The 20,065-nt window shown below is 44.6% G+C and overlaps 2 protein-coding genes across 2 annotated transcripts in view; both read right to left on the reverse strand.

Annotated features, from left to right (window-relative positions):
- LOC133625369 (uncharacterized) overlaps positions 1 to 18,889 on the reverse strand; it is a 28,978-nt gene extending 10,089 nt beyond the window's left edge. The window contains exons 1-2 of the mRNA XM_061995875.1: positions 18,796 to 18,889; positions 16,696 to 18,476 (exon numbers count right to left, since the gene is read on the reverse strand). Of these exons, the coding sequence (XP_061851859.1) occupies positions 16,696 to 18,476; positions 18,796 to 18,889 (1,875 nt within the window). The remainder of the gene's footprint in view (positions 1 to 16,695; positions 18,477 to 18,795) is intronic.
- LOC104559127 (BTB/POZ domain-containing protein KCTD1) overlaps positions 1 to 19,418 on the reverse strand; it is a 68,584-nt gene extending 49,166 nt beyond the window's left edge. The window contains exon 1 of the mRNA XM_061995208.1: positions 19,213 to 19,418. The gene's annotated coding sequence lies outside the window, so the exon portion shown is untranslated. The remainder of the gene's footprint in view (positions 1 to 19,212) is intronic.
- Positions 19,419 to 20,065: the final 647 nt, after the last annotated feature.

A 20,065-nucleotide genomic window follows, 5' to 3' on the forward strand; every position in this document is an offset into this window, starting at 1 on the left:
AGGCTGGCAGAGGACTGGAATTAGCTGTTCCAAGGCTGAGGCCACCTCACACAGAAGCAGCACACAAGGTGCTGGGTGCTTACAGACATTCCTATGAGCACTTTCAACCACTGCTGCCAAAGCTTTGGCAGGTCTGGAAGCCCTGTACGCAGCAAGAAGCTGTCAAGACTTATGGAGGTCTTCGAGACCTCCCTGGACATGTTCCTATGTGACCTGATCTAGGTGAATGTGCTTCTGCAGGGGGGTTGGATTAGATGATCTCTAAAGGTCCCTTCCAACCCTTACCATTCTATGATTCTAAGATGCACAGCCCTACCAAACAATCTGAGGCTGCAGAGCAGCAGTGCTTCTTATTCTCATTTTTTGATCCAAGACATTTCAGTAGCCCTGGACTGCATGTCCAGAGCTCACCCCTGCTGGAAACCCTGAGATAGGCCAGTTGCCCAGCAGTGTGGCGCTGATCCTTGTGCTGGCTTCACTAGGAGTGGTGAGGATCTCAGGCCCCGGAGCAGAGACAGAAAACCAGATCACTCATCATCACTGCTTTGACTTTTAACCTATTTCTTTCATATATTTAGCAATAAATGCTCATTAACATAAACATTTCCACAAAATACTAAGGCATGCAAAATCCTTAAGAATGAGTCATTAAAGTTTTTCAGCACATTCTTCCCCCACAAAGTTAGATAACTGGGACCCTGCAGCAATGGGCAAGGTGGGGACCCACAGAGGAAAGGGGCTGCAATTTAAAGGCCCTGTTGGTGTACCGACAGCTTGCAAAAAAATCAAGTCAGAAATCTGAAAGACAGAATCCTGAGGTTTTTTAATGTCACTCATTTGTCACTCTTATTATGAGTTGATTGTACTCTTCACTTGCATTTTGTGGTGGCTTCGATGTCAGAGCACAGGACATGTGGTTGTCACAACTGGGAACTTGCTGACTAACTTAAGGGAAGTCACAAACCCACAAAACCAAAAGATATTTGTTATTCACTTATGTTCTGAATGTTCCTTTCACCTCTCATTGAATAAATCTCGGGTATGAGAAAATTTATTTCTAGTTCAAAATTGTTCTTCCCTTCTGGAGAAAGGAGCCTAAGTGTAATATGCCTTTGCTACAGGAATCACCCCACAATATCCCCCCTGAACAGCTTGAGGTCAATATCCCTACATTGGCATGCGTTCTTGAAACGAAGTTATCATTTTAACTGTTTAGCGGGCATTGAGACATCTCAAATAGATTGGTTCATTATTAAAAGCAGCAATTATTGTAAATTACCCTCTTCACTAGAACAACAGCCTAAGCTTTAAATATGTTATGATACTTGCCTGACCATTCCCTTAAAATGAGGATAGCTAAGGGCTCAGGCTCACCATCATGCAGAAAACAGCTGTGCAATTTAGGGCTGCTCTTTTTTTACCACTCCTCTCCCCAGGGCTACCACTCCCGTAGCAGAGCTGGCAAAACAGACCGTATGTCCGTGCCTCCCATGTTCCAGTTCACAAACCAAATGCAACAACTTCAATTTCTGGTGACTATGACAGCACCCAAAACATAATAATCCCTTGACCAAAGTCTGCTGTAGCAGCTGAAGCACGGGCACACGGTACCTTTTGCTGACTGTGCAAGGGAGCAAAAGCCGTCTGCAAAGAATCAAGGCAGCCGAGGGCAGTAACATCAAGCTAAGATTTGCCAAGGCTTGTCCTTCAGAGGACAAAGCCTTGCATTTTAACCATTTTTGGCACATTCCACATTCAGTATTTTCAGGAGCTTTCTAGGATGTTTACGAAACAACTGCAAGGTAGGCAGCTAAACTGACAGTGGCACAAAGAATGCCTTCCCACATTCCTCTCCCATGCCCTACCATCCAAATAAATGAAGATGTAGTTTACGTTTCTGTAATTACAGTTTGCTAAAAGCAGAATAGGTTGTTAAGTTATGGTAAGGAGTCCATGAGCCTGTACCCTGCTTTGAATACCACAGCAATGTAGGCTTTACCAAATGAAAAGACCGGTCAAAACATTACTCAGAAGGAATCCATGCTCTGATACTATCCAGCATAAAACGATTTACCTTTAAACTAGTCATGTTAATCAAACCAATCAATTGGAAATTGTTCTTCTGAAAGCTACTTTAACATAGGTGACATTCAAAACACTGTCAAGTTTCAGTCATTTAATATTAATTATTGAAAGGGTGACAATACACATTTAGTTTATGACAGTTTTGTACCTCACATCATCTACTGTTTGCTTTTAATTCTGTATTTCCCCCATTAAGTACTTACAGTATTTATATAGCCTTGTAAAATTCCAGCATAAAAGAACAAGAAGAACTCTTCCCCATACATTACTTACCAACTTAATTATGTAATGTGAAAGGTTTATGCACACCAGCTGGACCTCATTACATCTAAGTTTCTGTCTTTTTAAAGTGTGCTTGATCTGGATTATTGAAGTCACTAAGACTTCACTTAGAAAAAATACATTGAGCTGGCATACACACAAGTTTATACTGCAGGAAGCTAACTAAATAGGTTCACAAGTCAAGTTTGTGAACATTTATTTCTGAAGTTTAAAATGCATCAGTTAAATATTTTAAGCCAACTATAGATTATTAACAGAACACCTCATCCTAATTCAATTGTCTCCTCCTAAGCACCAGAAAACCAGGAAGAAAAGCAAGGAAGGAAAAGTTTCAAGAGAGCACTGGTATCACCTCCCTACTGTTCAGTGCTAAGACTCAGAGGTGTACTGGCAAGACGCAGGAGTTTCAGACATGTGAAGAATTCAATAATAAGACCATCAAAGGGGTTACTAAATGCCCATCTGAACCAACACAAGCTTGTCACACACTTTGGTATTACCATATGAGAGATTCTTGTTCAACCATGAGGCAAGAGCTGTAGTTTAATAAATGCAAAGAACAAAACCAAGCATAAAAAAAAAATCATGTGCAGTGAATTTATTTTTGTTGTATATTTGACTGTAATTACTGTCTTAAGTATTTTAATTGCTTGGCATCTCCTCGAGTGCCTTGCCTGTGGGGAGGGGAGACAGGGCAGTTTAGTTTGTTATTAATGAATGAAGTACAAACAAGTTTACCTTGCCTGTAATCAACATTCCCATCAAAACAGTTTGAAAGGAAAATGCAAAGGGGTCCATTCATCCCAGAGACCCAAAGTGATTGTGCTAATATCTGCTCTTCAGTGATTCACGTCCTCCTGCCACATCACTTGCACCTCAGAAGGTGTAAGACTTGGCAAGGTCTTAAGGTCTGCATGAGAAGCATCACCTTCTCACCCATTCCAGTTCTCTTTTACAGGCATCTGGTCTCAGCCACTGAGGTGGGGATGAGGCACAGGGACAGAATCCCCTTGGGTTTGGCCCCCTGTTATCTTTCTTGCATGCATTCTAGGTGAGAAAATGGGGTGTGCACTGAGGGGAAATATATTCTGCTTTTTGCAAGCAAATCTGTAGGGTCATTTACAATTGCTCAGGAATGACATCCAACCCCTCTCAGTTGGAAATAATTTTTGCCTGGAGTAGAAATGGAGTAGAGAGAAATAAGAATGAGTGACAAAAGGACGCTCATGCAGGATAAAATAAAATATACTCACCTGATTCATTAAAAAATTATTAGATTCAAGAAGCCATCCGTAAAAGTCAGCGCAGTTATATGAGGAAGATGGTAAAGCCAGGAGGATGGAGGAGTGCCATTTTTCATGATCAGTGAAAAACACAGAGGACAAATTTGGCCATTAGTCTTGTTTTTCCACTTAAATTGGTACAGAAGTCTGCTGCTTTTAGACATCATTGCATTCACAGCCCAGCAGACTGTCCAGACAGCAAACACACCACCGGCAGAGAGTTTCCTCACGTGGCTGCCAGCCCGTCCTGATGGTCAGGAGCTTACCTGTGGGATGAGGACAGCTCTTCCACTCACCATGCCACTCAGGCTGCCAACAGGAGCTACAAGTAGTGTCAGTTCTGTTAGCCTCTTCTGCTCTGAGGATGCTTGTCCACTAGCATCCAACTGAGATCACTAATTTGCACGTAAGTCACAAAATCCCCTGCTTTAAGAACAGCAAACAAGTTTCCATTGCTACAGGTGAGGACTTTCTTCCCCCACTCTCTTTTGGTCAAAATTGCTAGTGCAACCAGACTAACGTCTCTCACCATCTTTGTCAGCCATATAGCCCATCTCCTCCTTATAGCCTTTCATCAGCCATTACACCATCTCCAACACTGCCATCTCCTATCTGTCAAAGGACAACTTCTTACTCTCATAGTACCATCCTGCTGGCACACAGGCAGCACGCTTCTTGCTCCAGGCAGGCTTTATGTTGTGGAGGCCACTTCTACACATTTTTTTCACAGTAAAACAGAAAGGTTTAATTTTTGAGTCACAACAAAATCAGAATATTTGATGGTGCCTCCAAGATGCAATACTAATGCTTTTCATAGCTTCCCCTTACTATGGCCAAAAAGCAGATATTGCTGATCAGAAAAACAGTTCTTCAATGAGTTTTTTACAAAATGCATAACCACGTATGTTGATATAGCTGCATATATAAAGCATTGAAGCCGATGCAGTAAATAATAAGTAGGAGATCTTAGATCAGTAAGGTGCATGGGCAGAAACTTGACAAAGGAGGGATCTGAAAAGAGCCTGTATAGAAGTTTAAAATATATTTATGAAAAAAGTGGTGTACTGTATGATAGTAGCCTAATTTCTTCTCAAGAATGGGTTGCTGAAAGCTAGCATCTAGCCATCCACCACCAAAACCAAGAAATTCCTCACTTCTGAAAGCTATGACCCTATGTTTTTTTCCTTAGAGAAAAAAAAAAGTATTGATCAAGCACACCACTGAGGCATTTAAAGTTGCCATATATAACATGAACTGACTACAACATAAAATACAGCATTAACATACAGAATAGACTAGCACACACAAGCCATTTTGGATGCAGACAGCAATTCATGGAAATAATTCAAGAATCCTTGTATTCCACGAGGAAACTATGAGTCAGATAAACATGAGAAAAATGAGACTGTCAAACTGTCTCCTTTCCTCCAGATCCTGTAACCCTCCCACCCATCCTCCCATCACAGAGGAACTGCTCTCTCTGTTTAGCATCCAGGTGGGACAAAGCTGACTTTGAAAGCAGGAACACACTGGGATTCTTAGGGATTTTACCAAGTAGTTTTAAATATTAATGGAGTAGATTACTAGTTTATACAGTGTTTCAATCAAAGACAGCTTCTCCAAACTTCTTCACTAGTTTTAGTAAGATGTGAACGAGAAATTGATCCGGATACTTTAGTTTATACGGAGTATTTCAAGTAGCTTAAGGAAACGAGTTTATTGTCCACTAGGCATAAAAACAAACACAATGCTTATAGGCCATTTTACCACAGTGCTGACAGTGGATTTCTTTTGGGATATATTCCCAAGAATCAACACTTACTCTGAAACAAAGCTCTGCAGGAAACCACTGGTTTAAGTAACACATTTTTTTTTAAGGTTAAGGAAAAGAATCTTTAGAATTCAATTTCTTTAAGAAGCAAGAATACATTGTTTCATTTACATCATATGCATTTTCTTTTAATCAACTTGAAAGCTGATGAAAATCAAGACTTCCCCTCCACCTCTTTACTGCCCTTTTATATTTTCCCCTAGCATTTCTACTTTAAAGTAAAAAGATCCTCTGTGTCTATCACTTTGACCAAATCTTGCTTCAGTGCCTACTACATTTGTTATTTAGTGTTAGGAGAAAGGGATTTTTTAAAAAAATCCTGATTTCCTCCTCTGGCTTTTGCCCCTTTTCAAATAGAAGCATTATCTCCCATGTCTTGAATTAACCAAGCTAATCCAGGAGCAGCACATTGGTATATAGAAATTAATATAGTTTCCAAACTCACATGCTACAACAAGATAATTGGCAACGTTTTCTCACCCTCTCCTTATTTTCTGTTTCGGTTTTTTTCCCAGATCTTTTTCTTCTCACAAAATTCTCACATTCTTCCTTCAAAATCCTCCTACCATGGTTATTTAATTTCTGCTTCCCGACCTTCAGATAGGTCAGTAAGCTTATCTCTGCACTCTTCCCCTCTCAAAAGTCTAGTTCCTTCTGGTAAAGGACATAGCAGTGGTCTGAAATAGCTGTTATTAATGTAAAAGAGAATAAAAGGTTTTCAGATTGGGACTTGTTTTGGAGCTTTTCAGGTTTATAAAGAATAGGGGAGGGGGGAAAGATGGTATTTCCATTTTTCCTTTCAGTATTCATTTCCCTTTCTGAAGGAATGCCTGAGAAGGCCCCAAGAGCCTAGAGCCGCAAGCTGCCAGCAGCAGTGCCAAGCATCCCTGAGGCAGGGCTGGGGTCGCACAGTCACTGCTTAAGCGGCACTGTTCGTTTGTGGTGAGCCCGAACCGACTCCCAGGAAGGAGGACGGGCCCATGAAGAAGTAGGCCACTCCATGTGCCCAGCAAGTGGATGCTGCTGTCAAGGTTGGGGTATTGGGTAGTTACGTCTCTGTCACCAAAGAATGACAAAAAACTATCACACGAGCATTTGACAGCAACTAACAGTGGTAAGAGCATGACCCTGTAGCTAAACATGTCCAGTGGAATCAGTCCAGCACTGCACAGAAATGGAAATGACTTAATAAGTTGGAATATTCAGCTAAGTTACCAAGCACAGAAGTGGAGGGAGTGGTGGTGTTTTGCCTTTTTAGCAAAAAATAAAATAAAATAAAGATCTATCAGCTTTTATATCTTTTCCTGGGAAGATATGGATTTGACCTGATGTTTTGGTATCTCTCAAGAATTAAAACAACACACATAAGCTTCTTAAAATGTCTGCCGTAACTACAACAATTACAATTACTACCATATCATTATCCTATACTGCAAATCTAGTCTACTATTATATTCATGATCCTGAATATATCTATTAGCAGTCTGGAAGTGAATATACCATCCTGAGGAAAAGTGACTGGTTAAAACTCCACTTTGGCACAGGCATGAGGAATCATTTCCTACAGAATTACCATATGAAGCTTTTTTTAAAGTGTTGAATTATCCTCCTTCGTACCATGGGGATACTTTTTCCATTTACATAGCAGTGTAGCGCCACTTTCACATACCAATGCATTAGCATTTCAATTAATACTCTGTTCAGTAGTATTTGAGTCACTGAACATTTTAAACTTGATAACCATTTGGACACATTTGTACTTGCTAGTTACAATAAACCTCGATTTTTCTTTGCCTTTTGTGTTGCTGTTTTTGTTGCTGTTGAGTTCTTATATTTTTCAACGCCTAAAAGTGAAGGAAGGGAACAGCTTATCTCTAAAAGCATTTACAGTGGAAGTATTTGTATCCAGCCCTACTTAAGGGATATCAAAAAGCCTCACAACGTTTTATTTGAAACCAGCTGGCAAATGCATTTAAAAATAATTTTTTAAAAAAGGTAACTTGCAAAGACTTCTAAAGAGATAAAACCAGAAATAAGGCTACTTTAGAAATGTGTCAAATACCCCAAAAGGAAGGCACAACTACAAGGTTCTGCCAGAATATTAAAGTTGTTTCTGCTTTAAAAAACAAACAAAAAACCCCAAAAAATAACACCAAACAGTGTGTTGCACATAATTCATTGGATTGCCAGTAGCTTCAGAAAGCCAATTTTTAAGCAGTTTAAGTCTGACACTGAAACCATGTTAGTCCCACTCTACTCTTTTTATTTTCAAACAGTACTTGGCCAAAAGAATTTGCAGGATTTGCATTGCTACCCCTGCTAAAGGATATACATTTTCAAGTGTGCTGGAAAGAAATCTTATTCCTACTAACGTCAATCAGATTGAAAGAAGTTAGTTCTCCTCATGTGGTTTCATGAACTACAGAGCATTGCATTACCTCTTTTGCCTCCAAGAACAGTTTCACTCCTGAGTTTGCCTGTCATGGATTAGTGTGAATTTTCAGAGATAGAGAAACTATTTTCAAAGAGATATAATCAGCAAGATACATACTTAAGCATTACCAAAATAAAAGGCAAGAGACAATGTAAAATATTCTAAAGGGCTGAACAGTTATTTCTGAACTGTTTCTGGTTATTTGCCAAAACCCACACGTTTAGAACATGTTATTATTTCTTTCCTCTCTAAAATGCATCATTAAAGAGTGAAGTAGAAATGTTAACCTGGTCTTGTAACAGTCTTGGGAGAGCTTACAGAAACTACTATTATGATGACAGGAAAAAGACATGCTTTCTAAACCCAGTATGGAAGATAGGACTGATAAACTTGATAATAAGTCTCCACAAAGCATCAGCTCCTGATCACCACAAATGTGGTCTGTAATAATTTTCTAGCTAACTCCTGTAATAACTTCAGCCAGTATCGCAGTCATATCTGATATGAGGAAGAAGAGCACACAAGCATCCTTTACGTGAGTACTGTTAGTCAAAATTATTATAAACACCTTGAAACCCTCAAAAAGGCAACCAATTCAAGCGAATGTCTTTATCTGATATTCACACACCATTCGTATTATAGCCATAGATTTGTCTGTTACAGCACCTGTGCTCCCATTTATACCTTGTAACTTGTCAACCTAATTCTCACACTTAGGTCCTCTCAATTTGGCATCACATAGGCTAATTACAGTACTCCAGACAAGTTGCATACTTCTGAATATGGCAATTTACAAATGAGGGAAGGAATTTATCAGGCATATCACAGGTAACAGCCAGCCCTTGTAAGAAAGGAGAAAGGAAGGAAGACATTTAAGCTCACTTCACTTTCCTGGCTCCTCCTCTTCTACAAGCTTCAGGCAGAAGGAGAAAAGTCTTAACCTACCCCAAGCAGAACTGAGGTGAAGAGGGCAATGCAAGCAAACTTGCCCCTCTCTTTCCTGCTAAATCCACATACCCTGCATTTCTATCTCTACATCAGCCAAACATGCCACATGCTTCTGCTGCTTCTTCTCATTAAAGCCAGGAGACACTCAGTAATTAACCACTGATGATTTCCTACTGCACCTGAGAGTTTTGCTGCCGCTTCTTCAAATGCACTGCAGATACCTCACCTGTGAAATGTTTTGTAGCTGATCACCATGTATCAGAGTAAGAGCTCAGGGTGACTACACTGGACCTTAACAACTCCAAGTCATGATACTCAAATGATATCAGATACAGTATGCTGTCCTTAACTCAGACCAACCTCTCCCTGCCACTTTTGAAGCCTACTAGTAACAGAGAGAAAAATCAACAGCAGTGAAGGAAACAGCTATATATATCTGTAGTGAGTAAAGGCCCAGGATACAGCTGAAGGATGTTGAGAAATCACTCTTGAAATTTCTCCAGCAATCCTTAATTCTAAACATGAATAAACAGACACTTAAAAAAAAAAAAGCTTAAAATACAGTGGTGTTTTAGGGAAGTCATTCATTTATGCATTACGTGTCTGACACATAGATGCAAAAATAGGAACAGTGTACACAGGCACCAACTTGCAGGGAAGCCCAAGAGCTGTGGCTACTTTATTAGAGCTATCAAGCACAAGAGTCCCAAGTACCCAGCCCCCTGTTCCTCCCACTCCCCATATCAAAAAAACAGACAAACAAAAATTTTTAAAAAGACAGCATTGTCAGACCCAGCTCATGGGCACTTTAAGGAGAAAAGAATGAAGCGCTATGCTAGAGACAAGCCCAGCTCAGAAATCACCCCAGCACCTCCACAAGATCTTTGGGATAAGAAGACAGAAGGAAAGCCAAAATTCATCCTCACACCTTGCCTCCCATATGGAGATTTCTGCCCTTTTTCTTTAATAAGTACAAGCCCTCAGCCTGTGCTACCTGAACAGCACCTACCAAACAAACTACCAACCCCTATCGCTACCCACACTACTAAAAAAGCTACACTGAAACCTGCTCTCCTACCCTCACCTTGGAAAAGCTTCACCAAGGGATTTATAGTCTGTTCCTCCCTGTAGATGCCACCAGCTTTGTCTTCCTGGACTCCTGTTGCTCCCCAATGGAAAATCATGGGAGTGTTGCAGGAGAAGCATCAGTTTCACGCTGTTGGTGCCACTGTTTGAAGAGAAGCAATTACTGCTTGCCAAAAGCTACACCATAACACATTACTCAGGTTACACTACCCAGCTTAAGCACCACAAATACTGCAAACCATACGGGTACAGCACATCGCTCAGACTACTATATGAAGCAAGTCAGAAGGCCTACGGAGGTGCTAACTCAAGTATCTATGCACAGGACTGTGTTATATTGAGCAGACATGTCCTAAGCATACAGTGAAAAAAATGTTTTCATACGTTGGTAAAGTGAATGGGGCTTAAAAATTTCACCCAATTTCAATTTAATCAAAATTATCTGACCTAGATACAGAAGAGTACAGAACGATACAGTAGGTAAGCACATCAATTAACCAAGAATTTACTGGTAAAGTATATACTGCATCTGTGCACTACTACTTTGATTATTTTCCAAACTAAAAATGGCTTTAAGAACACATCAAAGGTTCTCATTGAGCAAGTTTAAAGGTTTTCAGATCAACTAAGACTGTCTGAGTGCAAATACACATGAATTTCTGAAAGCCCTGAAGAGCGATTTTGCCTTGTGGATAATCCCTAAAAAACAATCAAAACAGAATTCACTCATATGTCTTCCAATGTTACTTTTAGATCATGGTATTATGAAAAGTTCCAATCCCTTCCTTACTTCACCCTCAAACGCCCAGAAGAGACTAGAAAGCATTCCCTAGAAACATGATTATGTATTTTTTTTACTATCACAACACTAATAAATCTCTTCTACATCAGATAAAATGCAGTTGCCAACACTGGTCCCTTGAATCCGAAATATGATAAAAAATTATCTTGCACATGCATATTTGGCTACATGCCCCTAACGATTTCCTTCTGAAAAGGAGGGTGCATTTATTGCTTCAAAAACAGAAAAAGCAAAATAATAAGGAAGAAAGGACACAGGGAAAAAGATGAACAGAAGTGCTTCGAAAGTGACTGAAAATCTACAATGTCGCTAATTAGGTTCCAGCTTCTAACACAATAGTGGGTGTACCATGGTCTGTTATCAAGTTTATAGCCAAGGGCACAAGACAACACAACCCCACATTCAATTTAATTACAGCCTATGGCTTTTGCAGTAGTGGTGTGTTTCAAAGGGTTTAAGCACTCATTTATTTCTACACCATACATGAAATAAGGCAGCTCACTGTCAGACAGACTAACCAATTAGACTGAGCAGTTTCTGATCTCTTGCTCTCTAGAAGAAGAGCAGTGGGCAATGGGCAATCCTTTACAGGATAATCACAGAAGACTTAGTTTTTTGGTTTGGTTTTTTTTTTTAAAAAAAAGCTCTCTGCTGTCTTTTAGTTTGTGCATTTTATCTTTGATGTGCACAGAGGAGAGCACCAACATGGTCATTTCAGATTTTACAGAATTTAGAGTGTCAAAATACAGCAGCACTTCAATGATGCTGGTTTTTTCCTCCTAATTGTACTAAAAAGATGATCTTCATTACAGTTATACAAGACAGATAACCTCTTGCATTCTTACCACCACTGAAGGCTGGACCGAGAAAGTTTTTTGACTAGCTCACATGATGCAACAAAATAAAAGGAATCTAATTTCTAAAAAAGTAAAAAAATGTTTTTAAAATTAAAGTGATAGTGGAAGAAATCACTGTCTGAAATAGTTACAAAATGTAATGTCTCTGATATATACTACCCATGCAACTGAGAAGACCTACAAAGACAGTATTAGACTTTAAACTCCACAACCACAACTGTAAATGAGCGCACTCATCTGAATCCTTCTCAGATTTTTTGTCAAATACTGAGTCACCTTGAATCAATTCCCTCCCCGATAAATGGTCAAAAGCGGACCAACTGCAGCCTAGGGAAGAAAAACCAGTTCCCTTCATTCCTTTCAGTGCACATACTGCCCCGAAGCTGTATACTGAGATCACTAAACCTAATCTCTATCCCGCTTTTTTGCACTCATCTTGGGAAACATTCACACACCTACCAAACCTCACATTAGTTATAAGGAACACAGCCTGGGATATCCTACTGTCTTCAAAAAAAAAAACCCAATCTCTGATTAGTGATCTTTAGAAACACTTTGTTACAAACAACGCTGAAGAGAGCAATAGCCAGGACTTGTGTGTTTTGCCACAGAAACTGATAAGAAAGCTGTCTTTGGGGACCATATTTGACATCCCCACTACCCTATCCCCTGCTTCCTGAGGATTTCAGAGAATTTGATGGCTATCTGGTATAATGCATCCTTTCTACAGATAATCCTTTTCCACATCTATAACTTAGCAAAAGATGAAAATACTCCCGATTAAAAAAGCCCCACAAAAACAACAACCAAGAAACAAACATTAGGCTGTAACATAGGTACAATTTCTTTAAGTGTAGGTTAAATTTCCTTTAACCCTGACACTTTTAAGATTTTAACCTTAGTGCTTCATTTGCAAAAGACACCAAATCCTGGGCCAATCCCTTAAGCAAAGAGGATGGCACTAACTAGGCGGTAGGGTAGCCACTACTAACCTCTGAAACCGGATACTGTCACAAGAGCTAACAAGGTATTTAGCAGTCATCAGTCTTAATAGTTACTGTACTTTAAGACTTTAAGATAAGGATATTGCCCTATCTATCATCTGTATACAAATAAAGCCTAGCATCTTAATACCTCTTTTCTTTGGAGAATCTATGGAAAGCATCTAGGGATGATTCTGGTGGGAGAGCTATAAACATTTGTATAAGATCAAGCAGAAAGATTCTTAGCCACCTCCAAAAACAAAGACTAAAAAGAGACAGACTAACTTACTAGTTACTTTTATTTGTTCCCAGTTGTACCTACTGCCTACTCACATTCACCATGTGCTACTGTTTTGCCTTCTTTTGAAAAGCCTGAACTCAGAACTAGAGCTGTGGTTTTGGTCAAAGGAAGTCCTTCAAAGAGAGTGTAGCTCTTGTGTCAGATCAAAAGAAAACAAAAAGGACATCTCTGGATTGAAAGTAGGAGGAAAAAAAAGATTTAAGTATTCCCCAGAACAGCCAAGATAACTGTACATAGGTCATGTATTAATGTCTGAGTGTTTGGTAGGTATCTTAATAGCTGATGAAACTCTTCATAAGAAGTCCAAAGAAACCCAGCTGAGTTAGGGAACCAATGTAACAGAAACACTTTCAATTGACACGCAACCCTCCTCACTCATGGCTGAAGCCACCCTATTTTTCTAGAACTATTTGTGCGTATTACTACTGTAGTAAGTTCAGCATGTACCAGATCTATAAATCTCAACAGCTACCACCACATTGTAGCATTAAAGCTTAAAGTTTAGCTATTGTTCATCTTTCAGTAACACGAGAGATGAACAACAGCCAAATTACATCCCTCTGTCATCAACTTGAAGTACTGCTGTCAATGGCAGGAAAATTGCTACACTTCAGAGCAAATAAGGACTGAAAAGAAAGTTATGCCATGATGGCACAGTGCTGTATGCTTAAAATATCCTCCATAAGTGCAGCAACCTAAAGCAGCAGTTGGATCAAGATGAACATTTAATGTACCTTCCCCTAGCTCTGGAGGAGGCTCCTACAGCCTTGAAAAACAACACTGAAAAAACACACTGAAAAAAAATCCCACAAAAACACTCTGAAAAAACATACTGAAGAAAAAAACCACAAAAACACACTGAAAAACCACATTGAAAAACCAGCACTGAAAAGCCATCTTAGGGTTAAAACAAAAGATGGAAGCAATCACAATAGAGAAGCATAAAATTAACATCGTTGCTCATGTTCTCACACTTGAAGTTTAGTGCAAATCGATGACATCCTATTTAGACCCTTCATTTAACCTTTCCCATACATCGCTTCATGGTATCAATGCTGTAAAAAAAAAAAAAGCAGTACACATGTACACCTTATAAAGATACTAAGAAACTCACTCATCATGCCACCATTTTTTCACCAAAGTATTGCACCAGTCCATGGAAGAATGATTGCAAAGACGACCAATAAACCCACAAAGGTATGACCTTCATGTTTTCAAGGAATCAGTAATATTTGTCAACATCGGAATTTAGTGTCACATTACTTGAGGAGATGTGTTCAGTGACAAGGCCTGGAAAGTCTTTGTTTATAATTAAGCAATAACGATCGAGAGCCAGGGCATTTCCTGGGGATTAATGACTAGCTGGGAGAGTGGATGGCTGGTGGCAATGCCTTGGGCCATTAACCCCAGCCAGTCATTAATTTCCCCAGGAAATGCCCTGGACCTCGATTAGTGTAACTATTCTGCAAGGAGGCTAGGAAGAAAAAGTTTAGCATTAACATTCTCCCAAGGAAATCTGTTCCACAGACAGTATTTTTTCATTTTGTCACATCCCAGAAGAGAGGTGTGAATTAAAACTGATGCGAGAAGAATCGGCAATTAAAAAACCCCATCTTTCCTTCTCCTAAAGACTTAGAATTAGTGAGTTTTGTAGCAAAGACAAGAGTCAGCTACAAAAATGGCTGGGCAGCTTGTTCAGATCATTAAATTGTGAATGGATAAGAACGCTTTCTATGTAACTATTGAAAAAAAACCCCACAGTCTAGTATCCTTGCTGATTGCTCATTTTCTTTCTTGATACGCTATAAAGAAAATAGAACATGACTGTGTACTCTATCATCTATTTTAGATATTTCTCCATTTCTCCGCATAGCCTTCCACTAATGAGAATTGCAGCTTTGAATGCTTCGTGTAGGAAGCACAGCCCTGCAACAAACAGTACAGCAGCTGCCTTTCTCCTCGACAAAGCTTTATGCAAGTGTGAAGAGATCTGCAGGGCAGGGGTAGAGATCAAGCTCTCCAGCCTGATGATTGAAGGCACCAAGACGCTGTATTTAACAGGTTAATGGCACGTATATTCTGTTAACTGCTAACTGGATCAGAAGAGCTCTGGCTGGTTCCCTCTTCCCCTTCATGTACTCACGTGCCTTGATGCTCTAAAAAAAACCTGAATAAACCTCAAGTTTCAAAACTACTTTCAAGGTCATTAAAAGAGAAGGAAAGAGGAGTCTAGGGTTAAATACAGCTGAGAAGAGTATTAGCTTATACCTGAAATAATGAGCTAGAACAAAAACATTTTCTGTACATAATCCAGCCTTGAAGCCATTCTGAGACACCAGATACACACAGCATGAGATCAAACTACAGTACTCCACTGAAGTGGTCCAAAACAAAAACCTTGCTAGAAAGGAGAGGTCACAGGTATTTTAAAGAACATAGATGCTTATCCAGGCATCCACTGGAAGCCTCCCTTTCCCTCCCTCCCTCCCTCCTCCCCAATTAGCCTTCAGGCTAGTTGATTAGCTGGCAAACTCTTTGAAAGGGTCAGTCTGTCCAGAACTGGTATTTCCACTTGGGAAACAGCTCAAGCATGTCATATACCTGTGCTCGCCCTCTCCAGCCGACAGCTCTGATCCCTGTTACTACTTGACACAAGAATGTCAGAGGGGTTTTGTAATCACGCGGGGCAGCCAGCAGCAAAGGTCTTGCCCAAAACACGGCATTTTACGGGGCACAACATAACCTCACACAATTCGCAGATTTAGTTAGAACGACTTCCAAACTTCAAGCCAACTGCAGAGGTGCAGTGAGCCTTTAATTGAAGTAATTCAGCTCCAGTGCTCAAACATCCAGAAGGAAAGTACTTTTGGAGGGGACAAGGAGCAGGCACCAGCACATGCCAGAACACAGCAGAGGGGGTGCACGAGGCATGCATTAAGGCACAGCTCAACAGCGTTTTTGACAAGACCTCTTTACCTCGACGAAACACGTCTAATGAACTTGGGCTCGTTCCACTGTTAAGCTGCACCTAAACCCGTTTAATTGTGCTCTTACTGTATATTTTGCCACTATGGTAACTAACACAACTGAAGCAAATTTGCCTTATTAAAAAAAAAGAAAAGAAAAGAAAAAAGGAAAAGGATCACTGCCAGGAAACAGAGCTATTTTAAATAAACAAATACAAGATGAATGCAATTGCCATATTAACCCTCTTGTTAACTTCTGAAGTTTAAAATTACACCCTCATTACTAGTGTGTAATTGAGTATTCTCCCAGCTGTTTCCTGCATTTGAGGTTATTCAAATACTTCATTAGCACATCAAGAACACCACACACACTAATGATACCTAATGCCCTTATCTACTCTTTTGGCCCCAATTCCATAACTCATATTTCCCGTAGAAAGAAAAAAAGGAAGGGAAAAAAAAAAAAACCAAAACAGAAAAAGGAGGGAAAGGGAAGTCCCAGTGGGCTGAGCCATCAGTGCAGCCACTGAGGGTGAGCATGGCAGCACCTGGGCACCTCGAGTCTGACCCACAGGCACACAGTGAGCAGCCACAAGACTAGTGGCTGGGGGACAGGAAAATTGGGGGCGAGGAAGCTGGATAACTTGCATCCAGACTTGTTTGGTGCCAGAACACTGGCTGCTCTTGGAGCCAGCCCTGCACTGACAGTGTGCATCCCAGTGTGCATCCCCCAGCCTTGGGGGAGACGGGGAAGAAAGGAGGGGGGCGCTGGGGGCTACGTGGGACCAGGTGCAGCGCTGCCACCTTGTTTTGGGTTGGTTTTTTTTTGCCGGTTACCTGTGTGGGGGAAACAATAGCAGGTGATACTACTGTGGGTGAGGTGGTGCTTCTGTGCCCATTGGCTTCAGGGAGGAGGTGAGGCAGGGGGTCATGTTTCACTGAGACCACCACCACAGCGGGCGCGGCGGCATCCAGGGGCTCAGCAGGGCGGCGGCAGAGTCTTTTGGGGGAGGCTGAGGGCCCACAGGCATCGCCACCAGCCGCGGCCCCTGCTGGGAACACTGCCTCGTAGAGGGCCCGTTTGGCCGGGGCCACTGCGGCCACTTCTGCCTTCACCGGCGCAGCGTCACCGTCTTTGGGCAGCACGTAGGGATTGGCAATGGGCGGTCGGGGCCGTGGTCCCCCGTTGAGGGCAGCGGGGGTGTAGCAGCCCCCGCCGGCGGGGTGGTGGAGGAGGTGGTGGTGGTGAGGAGGGGGGTGGTGGTGGGGTGACTGTGGCCCTCCCAGCTTGGTGCCAATGCCAGCGATGCTGTTGAGGGTGGCAATGGAGACAGCACCAATGCAGTGGTTGGTGTAGGTCTTGGAGAGCTTGGCTGCCTTGGAGAGCATCTGCATGCGAGTACCCAGAAGGTTCTTGCCAATGGCCTTGTTCTCGTACCATGTGATGTCACCCTCGCTGCAATGGTCCCGTGGACGCTGGAAGAAGGCCTTGCAGAGGGGGTTGCGCTTGGACAGGTACTTGACAAAGCTGGCATAGGGACAGAACTCGGTGCCAGTCTCATACATGCGGGGCAGGTTCTCCTCGTCACTGCTCTCCGCCCGCTTCTTGCTCCAGGAAGACGAGCGCGACTTGTGGTAAGGCCCTAGTGCCTTGAAGTAGACGAACTTGCGTCCATCCTCATCCACGGCCAGCCCAAAGGAGTCCTCCTCCAGCTCCCGCTGGTTCTCTCGGCCCCGGGTGCAGAAGTACATGCAGGTCTCAAACCAGACCTTGTTGAGGAGTCCAAAGGGGCTCTGGGTGCTGAAGACACTGCAGGTGTAGAGCTTCCGGAGGTCAGCGCGGGTGATGGCCTGCTTCTGCACCACCGGCCCTGCGCCCTGCTCCTCCAGCTTGCGGATGACAGCGGCCAGGGTGAGGTTGGCAGCGCGGAGCTCGGGGTCCTTCGTGAGGTCGAGGGTGCGGCAGTAGGGCGGCTCATTGAGGTAGCGGTTGAGGGAGCTGCGGATGCTGATGAGGGAGGACTTGGAGTAGAGCTGCCCGCTCTTGGAGCGCGCCTCAGCGTAGAAGGAACGTAGGACGCGGCAGAGCGCTCCCTTGTCCATCGTCTCGAAGTCGGGGCTCTGCGCTTTCTCGCTCAGGTACTCGCGGAAGATGCGCACGGCATAGCGGGTGGCCAGCCGCGTGTTCTCGCTCAGCCGCGCCCGCTCCGGCCGCTGCAGTAGCAGGGCCGCCTCCAGCTCCGCGTCGTCCGCCGCCCCCCCGGGGCCGCCGCCGCCCCCCGGGGCAGCCGTCGCGGCGCCCCCCGGGGCAGCCCCGACGCCGCTGCTGCCACCGCCGCTGCCGCCGCCCGGCGTACAGCCCGGGGCAGGCGGCAGCGGCTCCGTCTCCTCCTCGCCGTCCCACTCCAGACCCATCTCCTCTTCCTCCTCCTCCTCCTCCTCCTCCTCGTCCAGCAGCAGCCCCCCATCGGCTCCGTCCTCCTCCTCCTCGTCCCCCGTTATCTGCACCTCCTGGATCTCATCCTCCTCCTCGCCCTCCTCCTCCTCGCCGGCGCTGCAGTAGCGGTGCGGGCGGGGGGCGACGCCACGGCCGGGCGGCCGGTCCCCCGCATTGTTCCCGCCACCGCCGCCGCCTCCCCCGCCGCCGCCGCCGCCGCCGCTCCACTCGCCGCCGCCGCCGCCGCTGCCAGGCATTCTCGCCATATTGCCGTCTCCCTGCCAGTCCTCGGGCAGGGCGCATGCGCTATATTGGACCGCAGCGCTGGAGCGCTTTTGTGTTTTAATGACCTTCAGCTACCGGGAGGCAAAGCCGGGCTCTTAAAGGGGCCGCGCTCCCAGTGGCGGCGGCGGGGAAGGGGCGGGAGGGGTTGGGATGGATGGGGAGGAGGAGGCAGAGCTGCGCTAAGGGGGTGCCGCGGGGAAGAGAGCGGTACTTACCGCGCCCGCCGCTCACCTCGGGTCCGTCCCGTCGAGCAACGGAGATAAACGCCGGGGGTGGAGGGGCGATACCCTCGATACCCTCGGCGCCCATCCTGCCTACCCATCCACGAAAAAAGCGCTCCGTGTTTGGAGCGGTTCTTTCGGTAGGGACGGACAGCCACCAAGCAGCTCGCGCTGCCTCGCACCTCCTCAACCCTCGCACGTCCTCATTTCGCAGTAATTTAAAAGCAAACATAGAAAAAAATGGGAAAAAAACCCAAACAAAAAAGCCAAAAAAACCCAAACAACACCCAAAGAACTCGTACTGTGCTTATCAGCAGCACCACAGCTTAGCCCTCGACGGGATGCCTGCGAACCCAAACGCGATCGCTGTCTGCGGGACCGCCGTGGCGTTTACCGCCGCCGGCCTCGCACCTTTAGCTGGGCGCCCGGAGTTTGGTGGAGAGCCTCGGAAGGAGACGGACGCTCGCAGGGTTTTGCATCCGTGCGGCTCGCAGTACGCCCGGGAACAGCCGGTTGGTAGTCTGCGGCGCTCGCTTGAGGGAGACCCGGCGAGGTTGATGCGGACAGGGAGAAAGGAGGACTCGGTGGGCGCGCCGGGCCGCCCTCTAGCTCGCTGGGACCGCAGACTTTAGGGCAACTGAAGGGCCCTCGCCCCCCCTGTGTCGCCGCTGTCTCCCAGGGAGCCCGGCTTCTTCCTAGGGCCAAACCCGAGGGGACTCCCGCAGCCACGCCGGAGAGCTCGGGGTCTGGAGGCGCCGGACGCAGCGAGACCGCTCTGCGGGGGCTTTGGCAGAAGGGAGCCCGCGGGCAGCCCAGCGCGGGCGGGGGACGCGGAGCCTCGGCCCTGCCCTCCGCCGGACCCGCGCCTGGTTCCTCTCCGAGGACGTCGTTACCCAGTGGGGCCGCGGGCAGCCGCCTTCCGCCACACTCCTTACCCTTCCTTCCCCGGGAAGGGTCCTTCGCCAGGCTGGGCTCGGGCAGGAGGGCACAAGCCCTGCGGCCGCGCACCGCGGGCGAGGAAGCCTAATCCCACCCGGGACGGGACGGGACGGGAGGGGACGAGGCGGCCGTGCCTCACCGGCTCCCCGCAGCTAGCACCCGCGCCACACAGACCAAACTACCCCAGCAGCCTCCCTGTGCCGCTTAACCGGCAGATTTCTTTTATTTGGTACGTTGAGATAAATATTCATTACGACTACTAGCTACACCTAAAATTATAGCCTTAATTGCAGAGCTGCTGTCCGGAGTTACCACATTTGCGGCA

This window comes from Colius striatus, chromosome 4 (assembly GCF_028858725.1).
Source record: "Colius striatus isolate bColStr4 chromosome 4, bColStr4.1.hap1, whole genome shotgun sequence".
Taxonomy (NCBI): domain Eukaryota; kingdom Metazoa; phylum Chordata; class Aves; order Coliiformes; family Coliidae; genus Colius; species Colius striatus.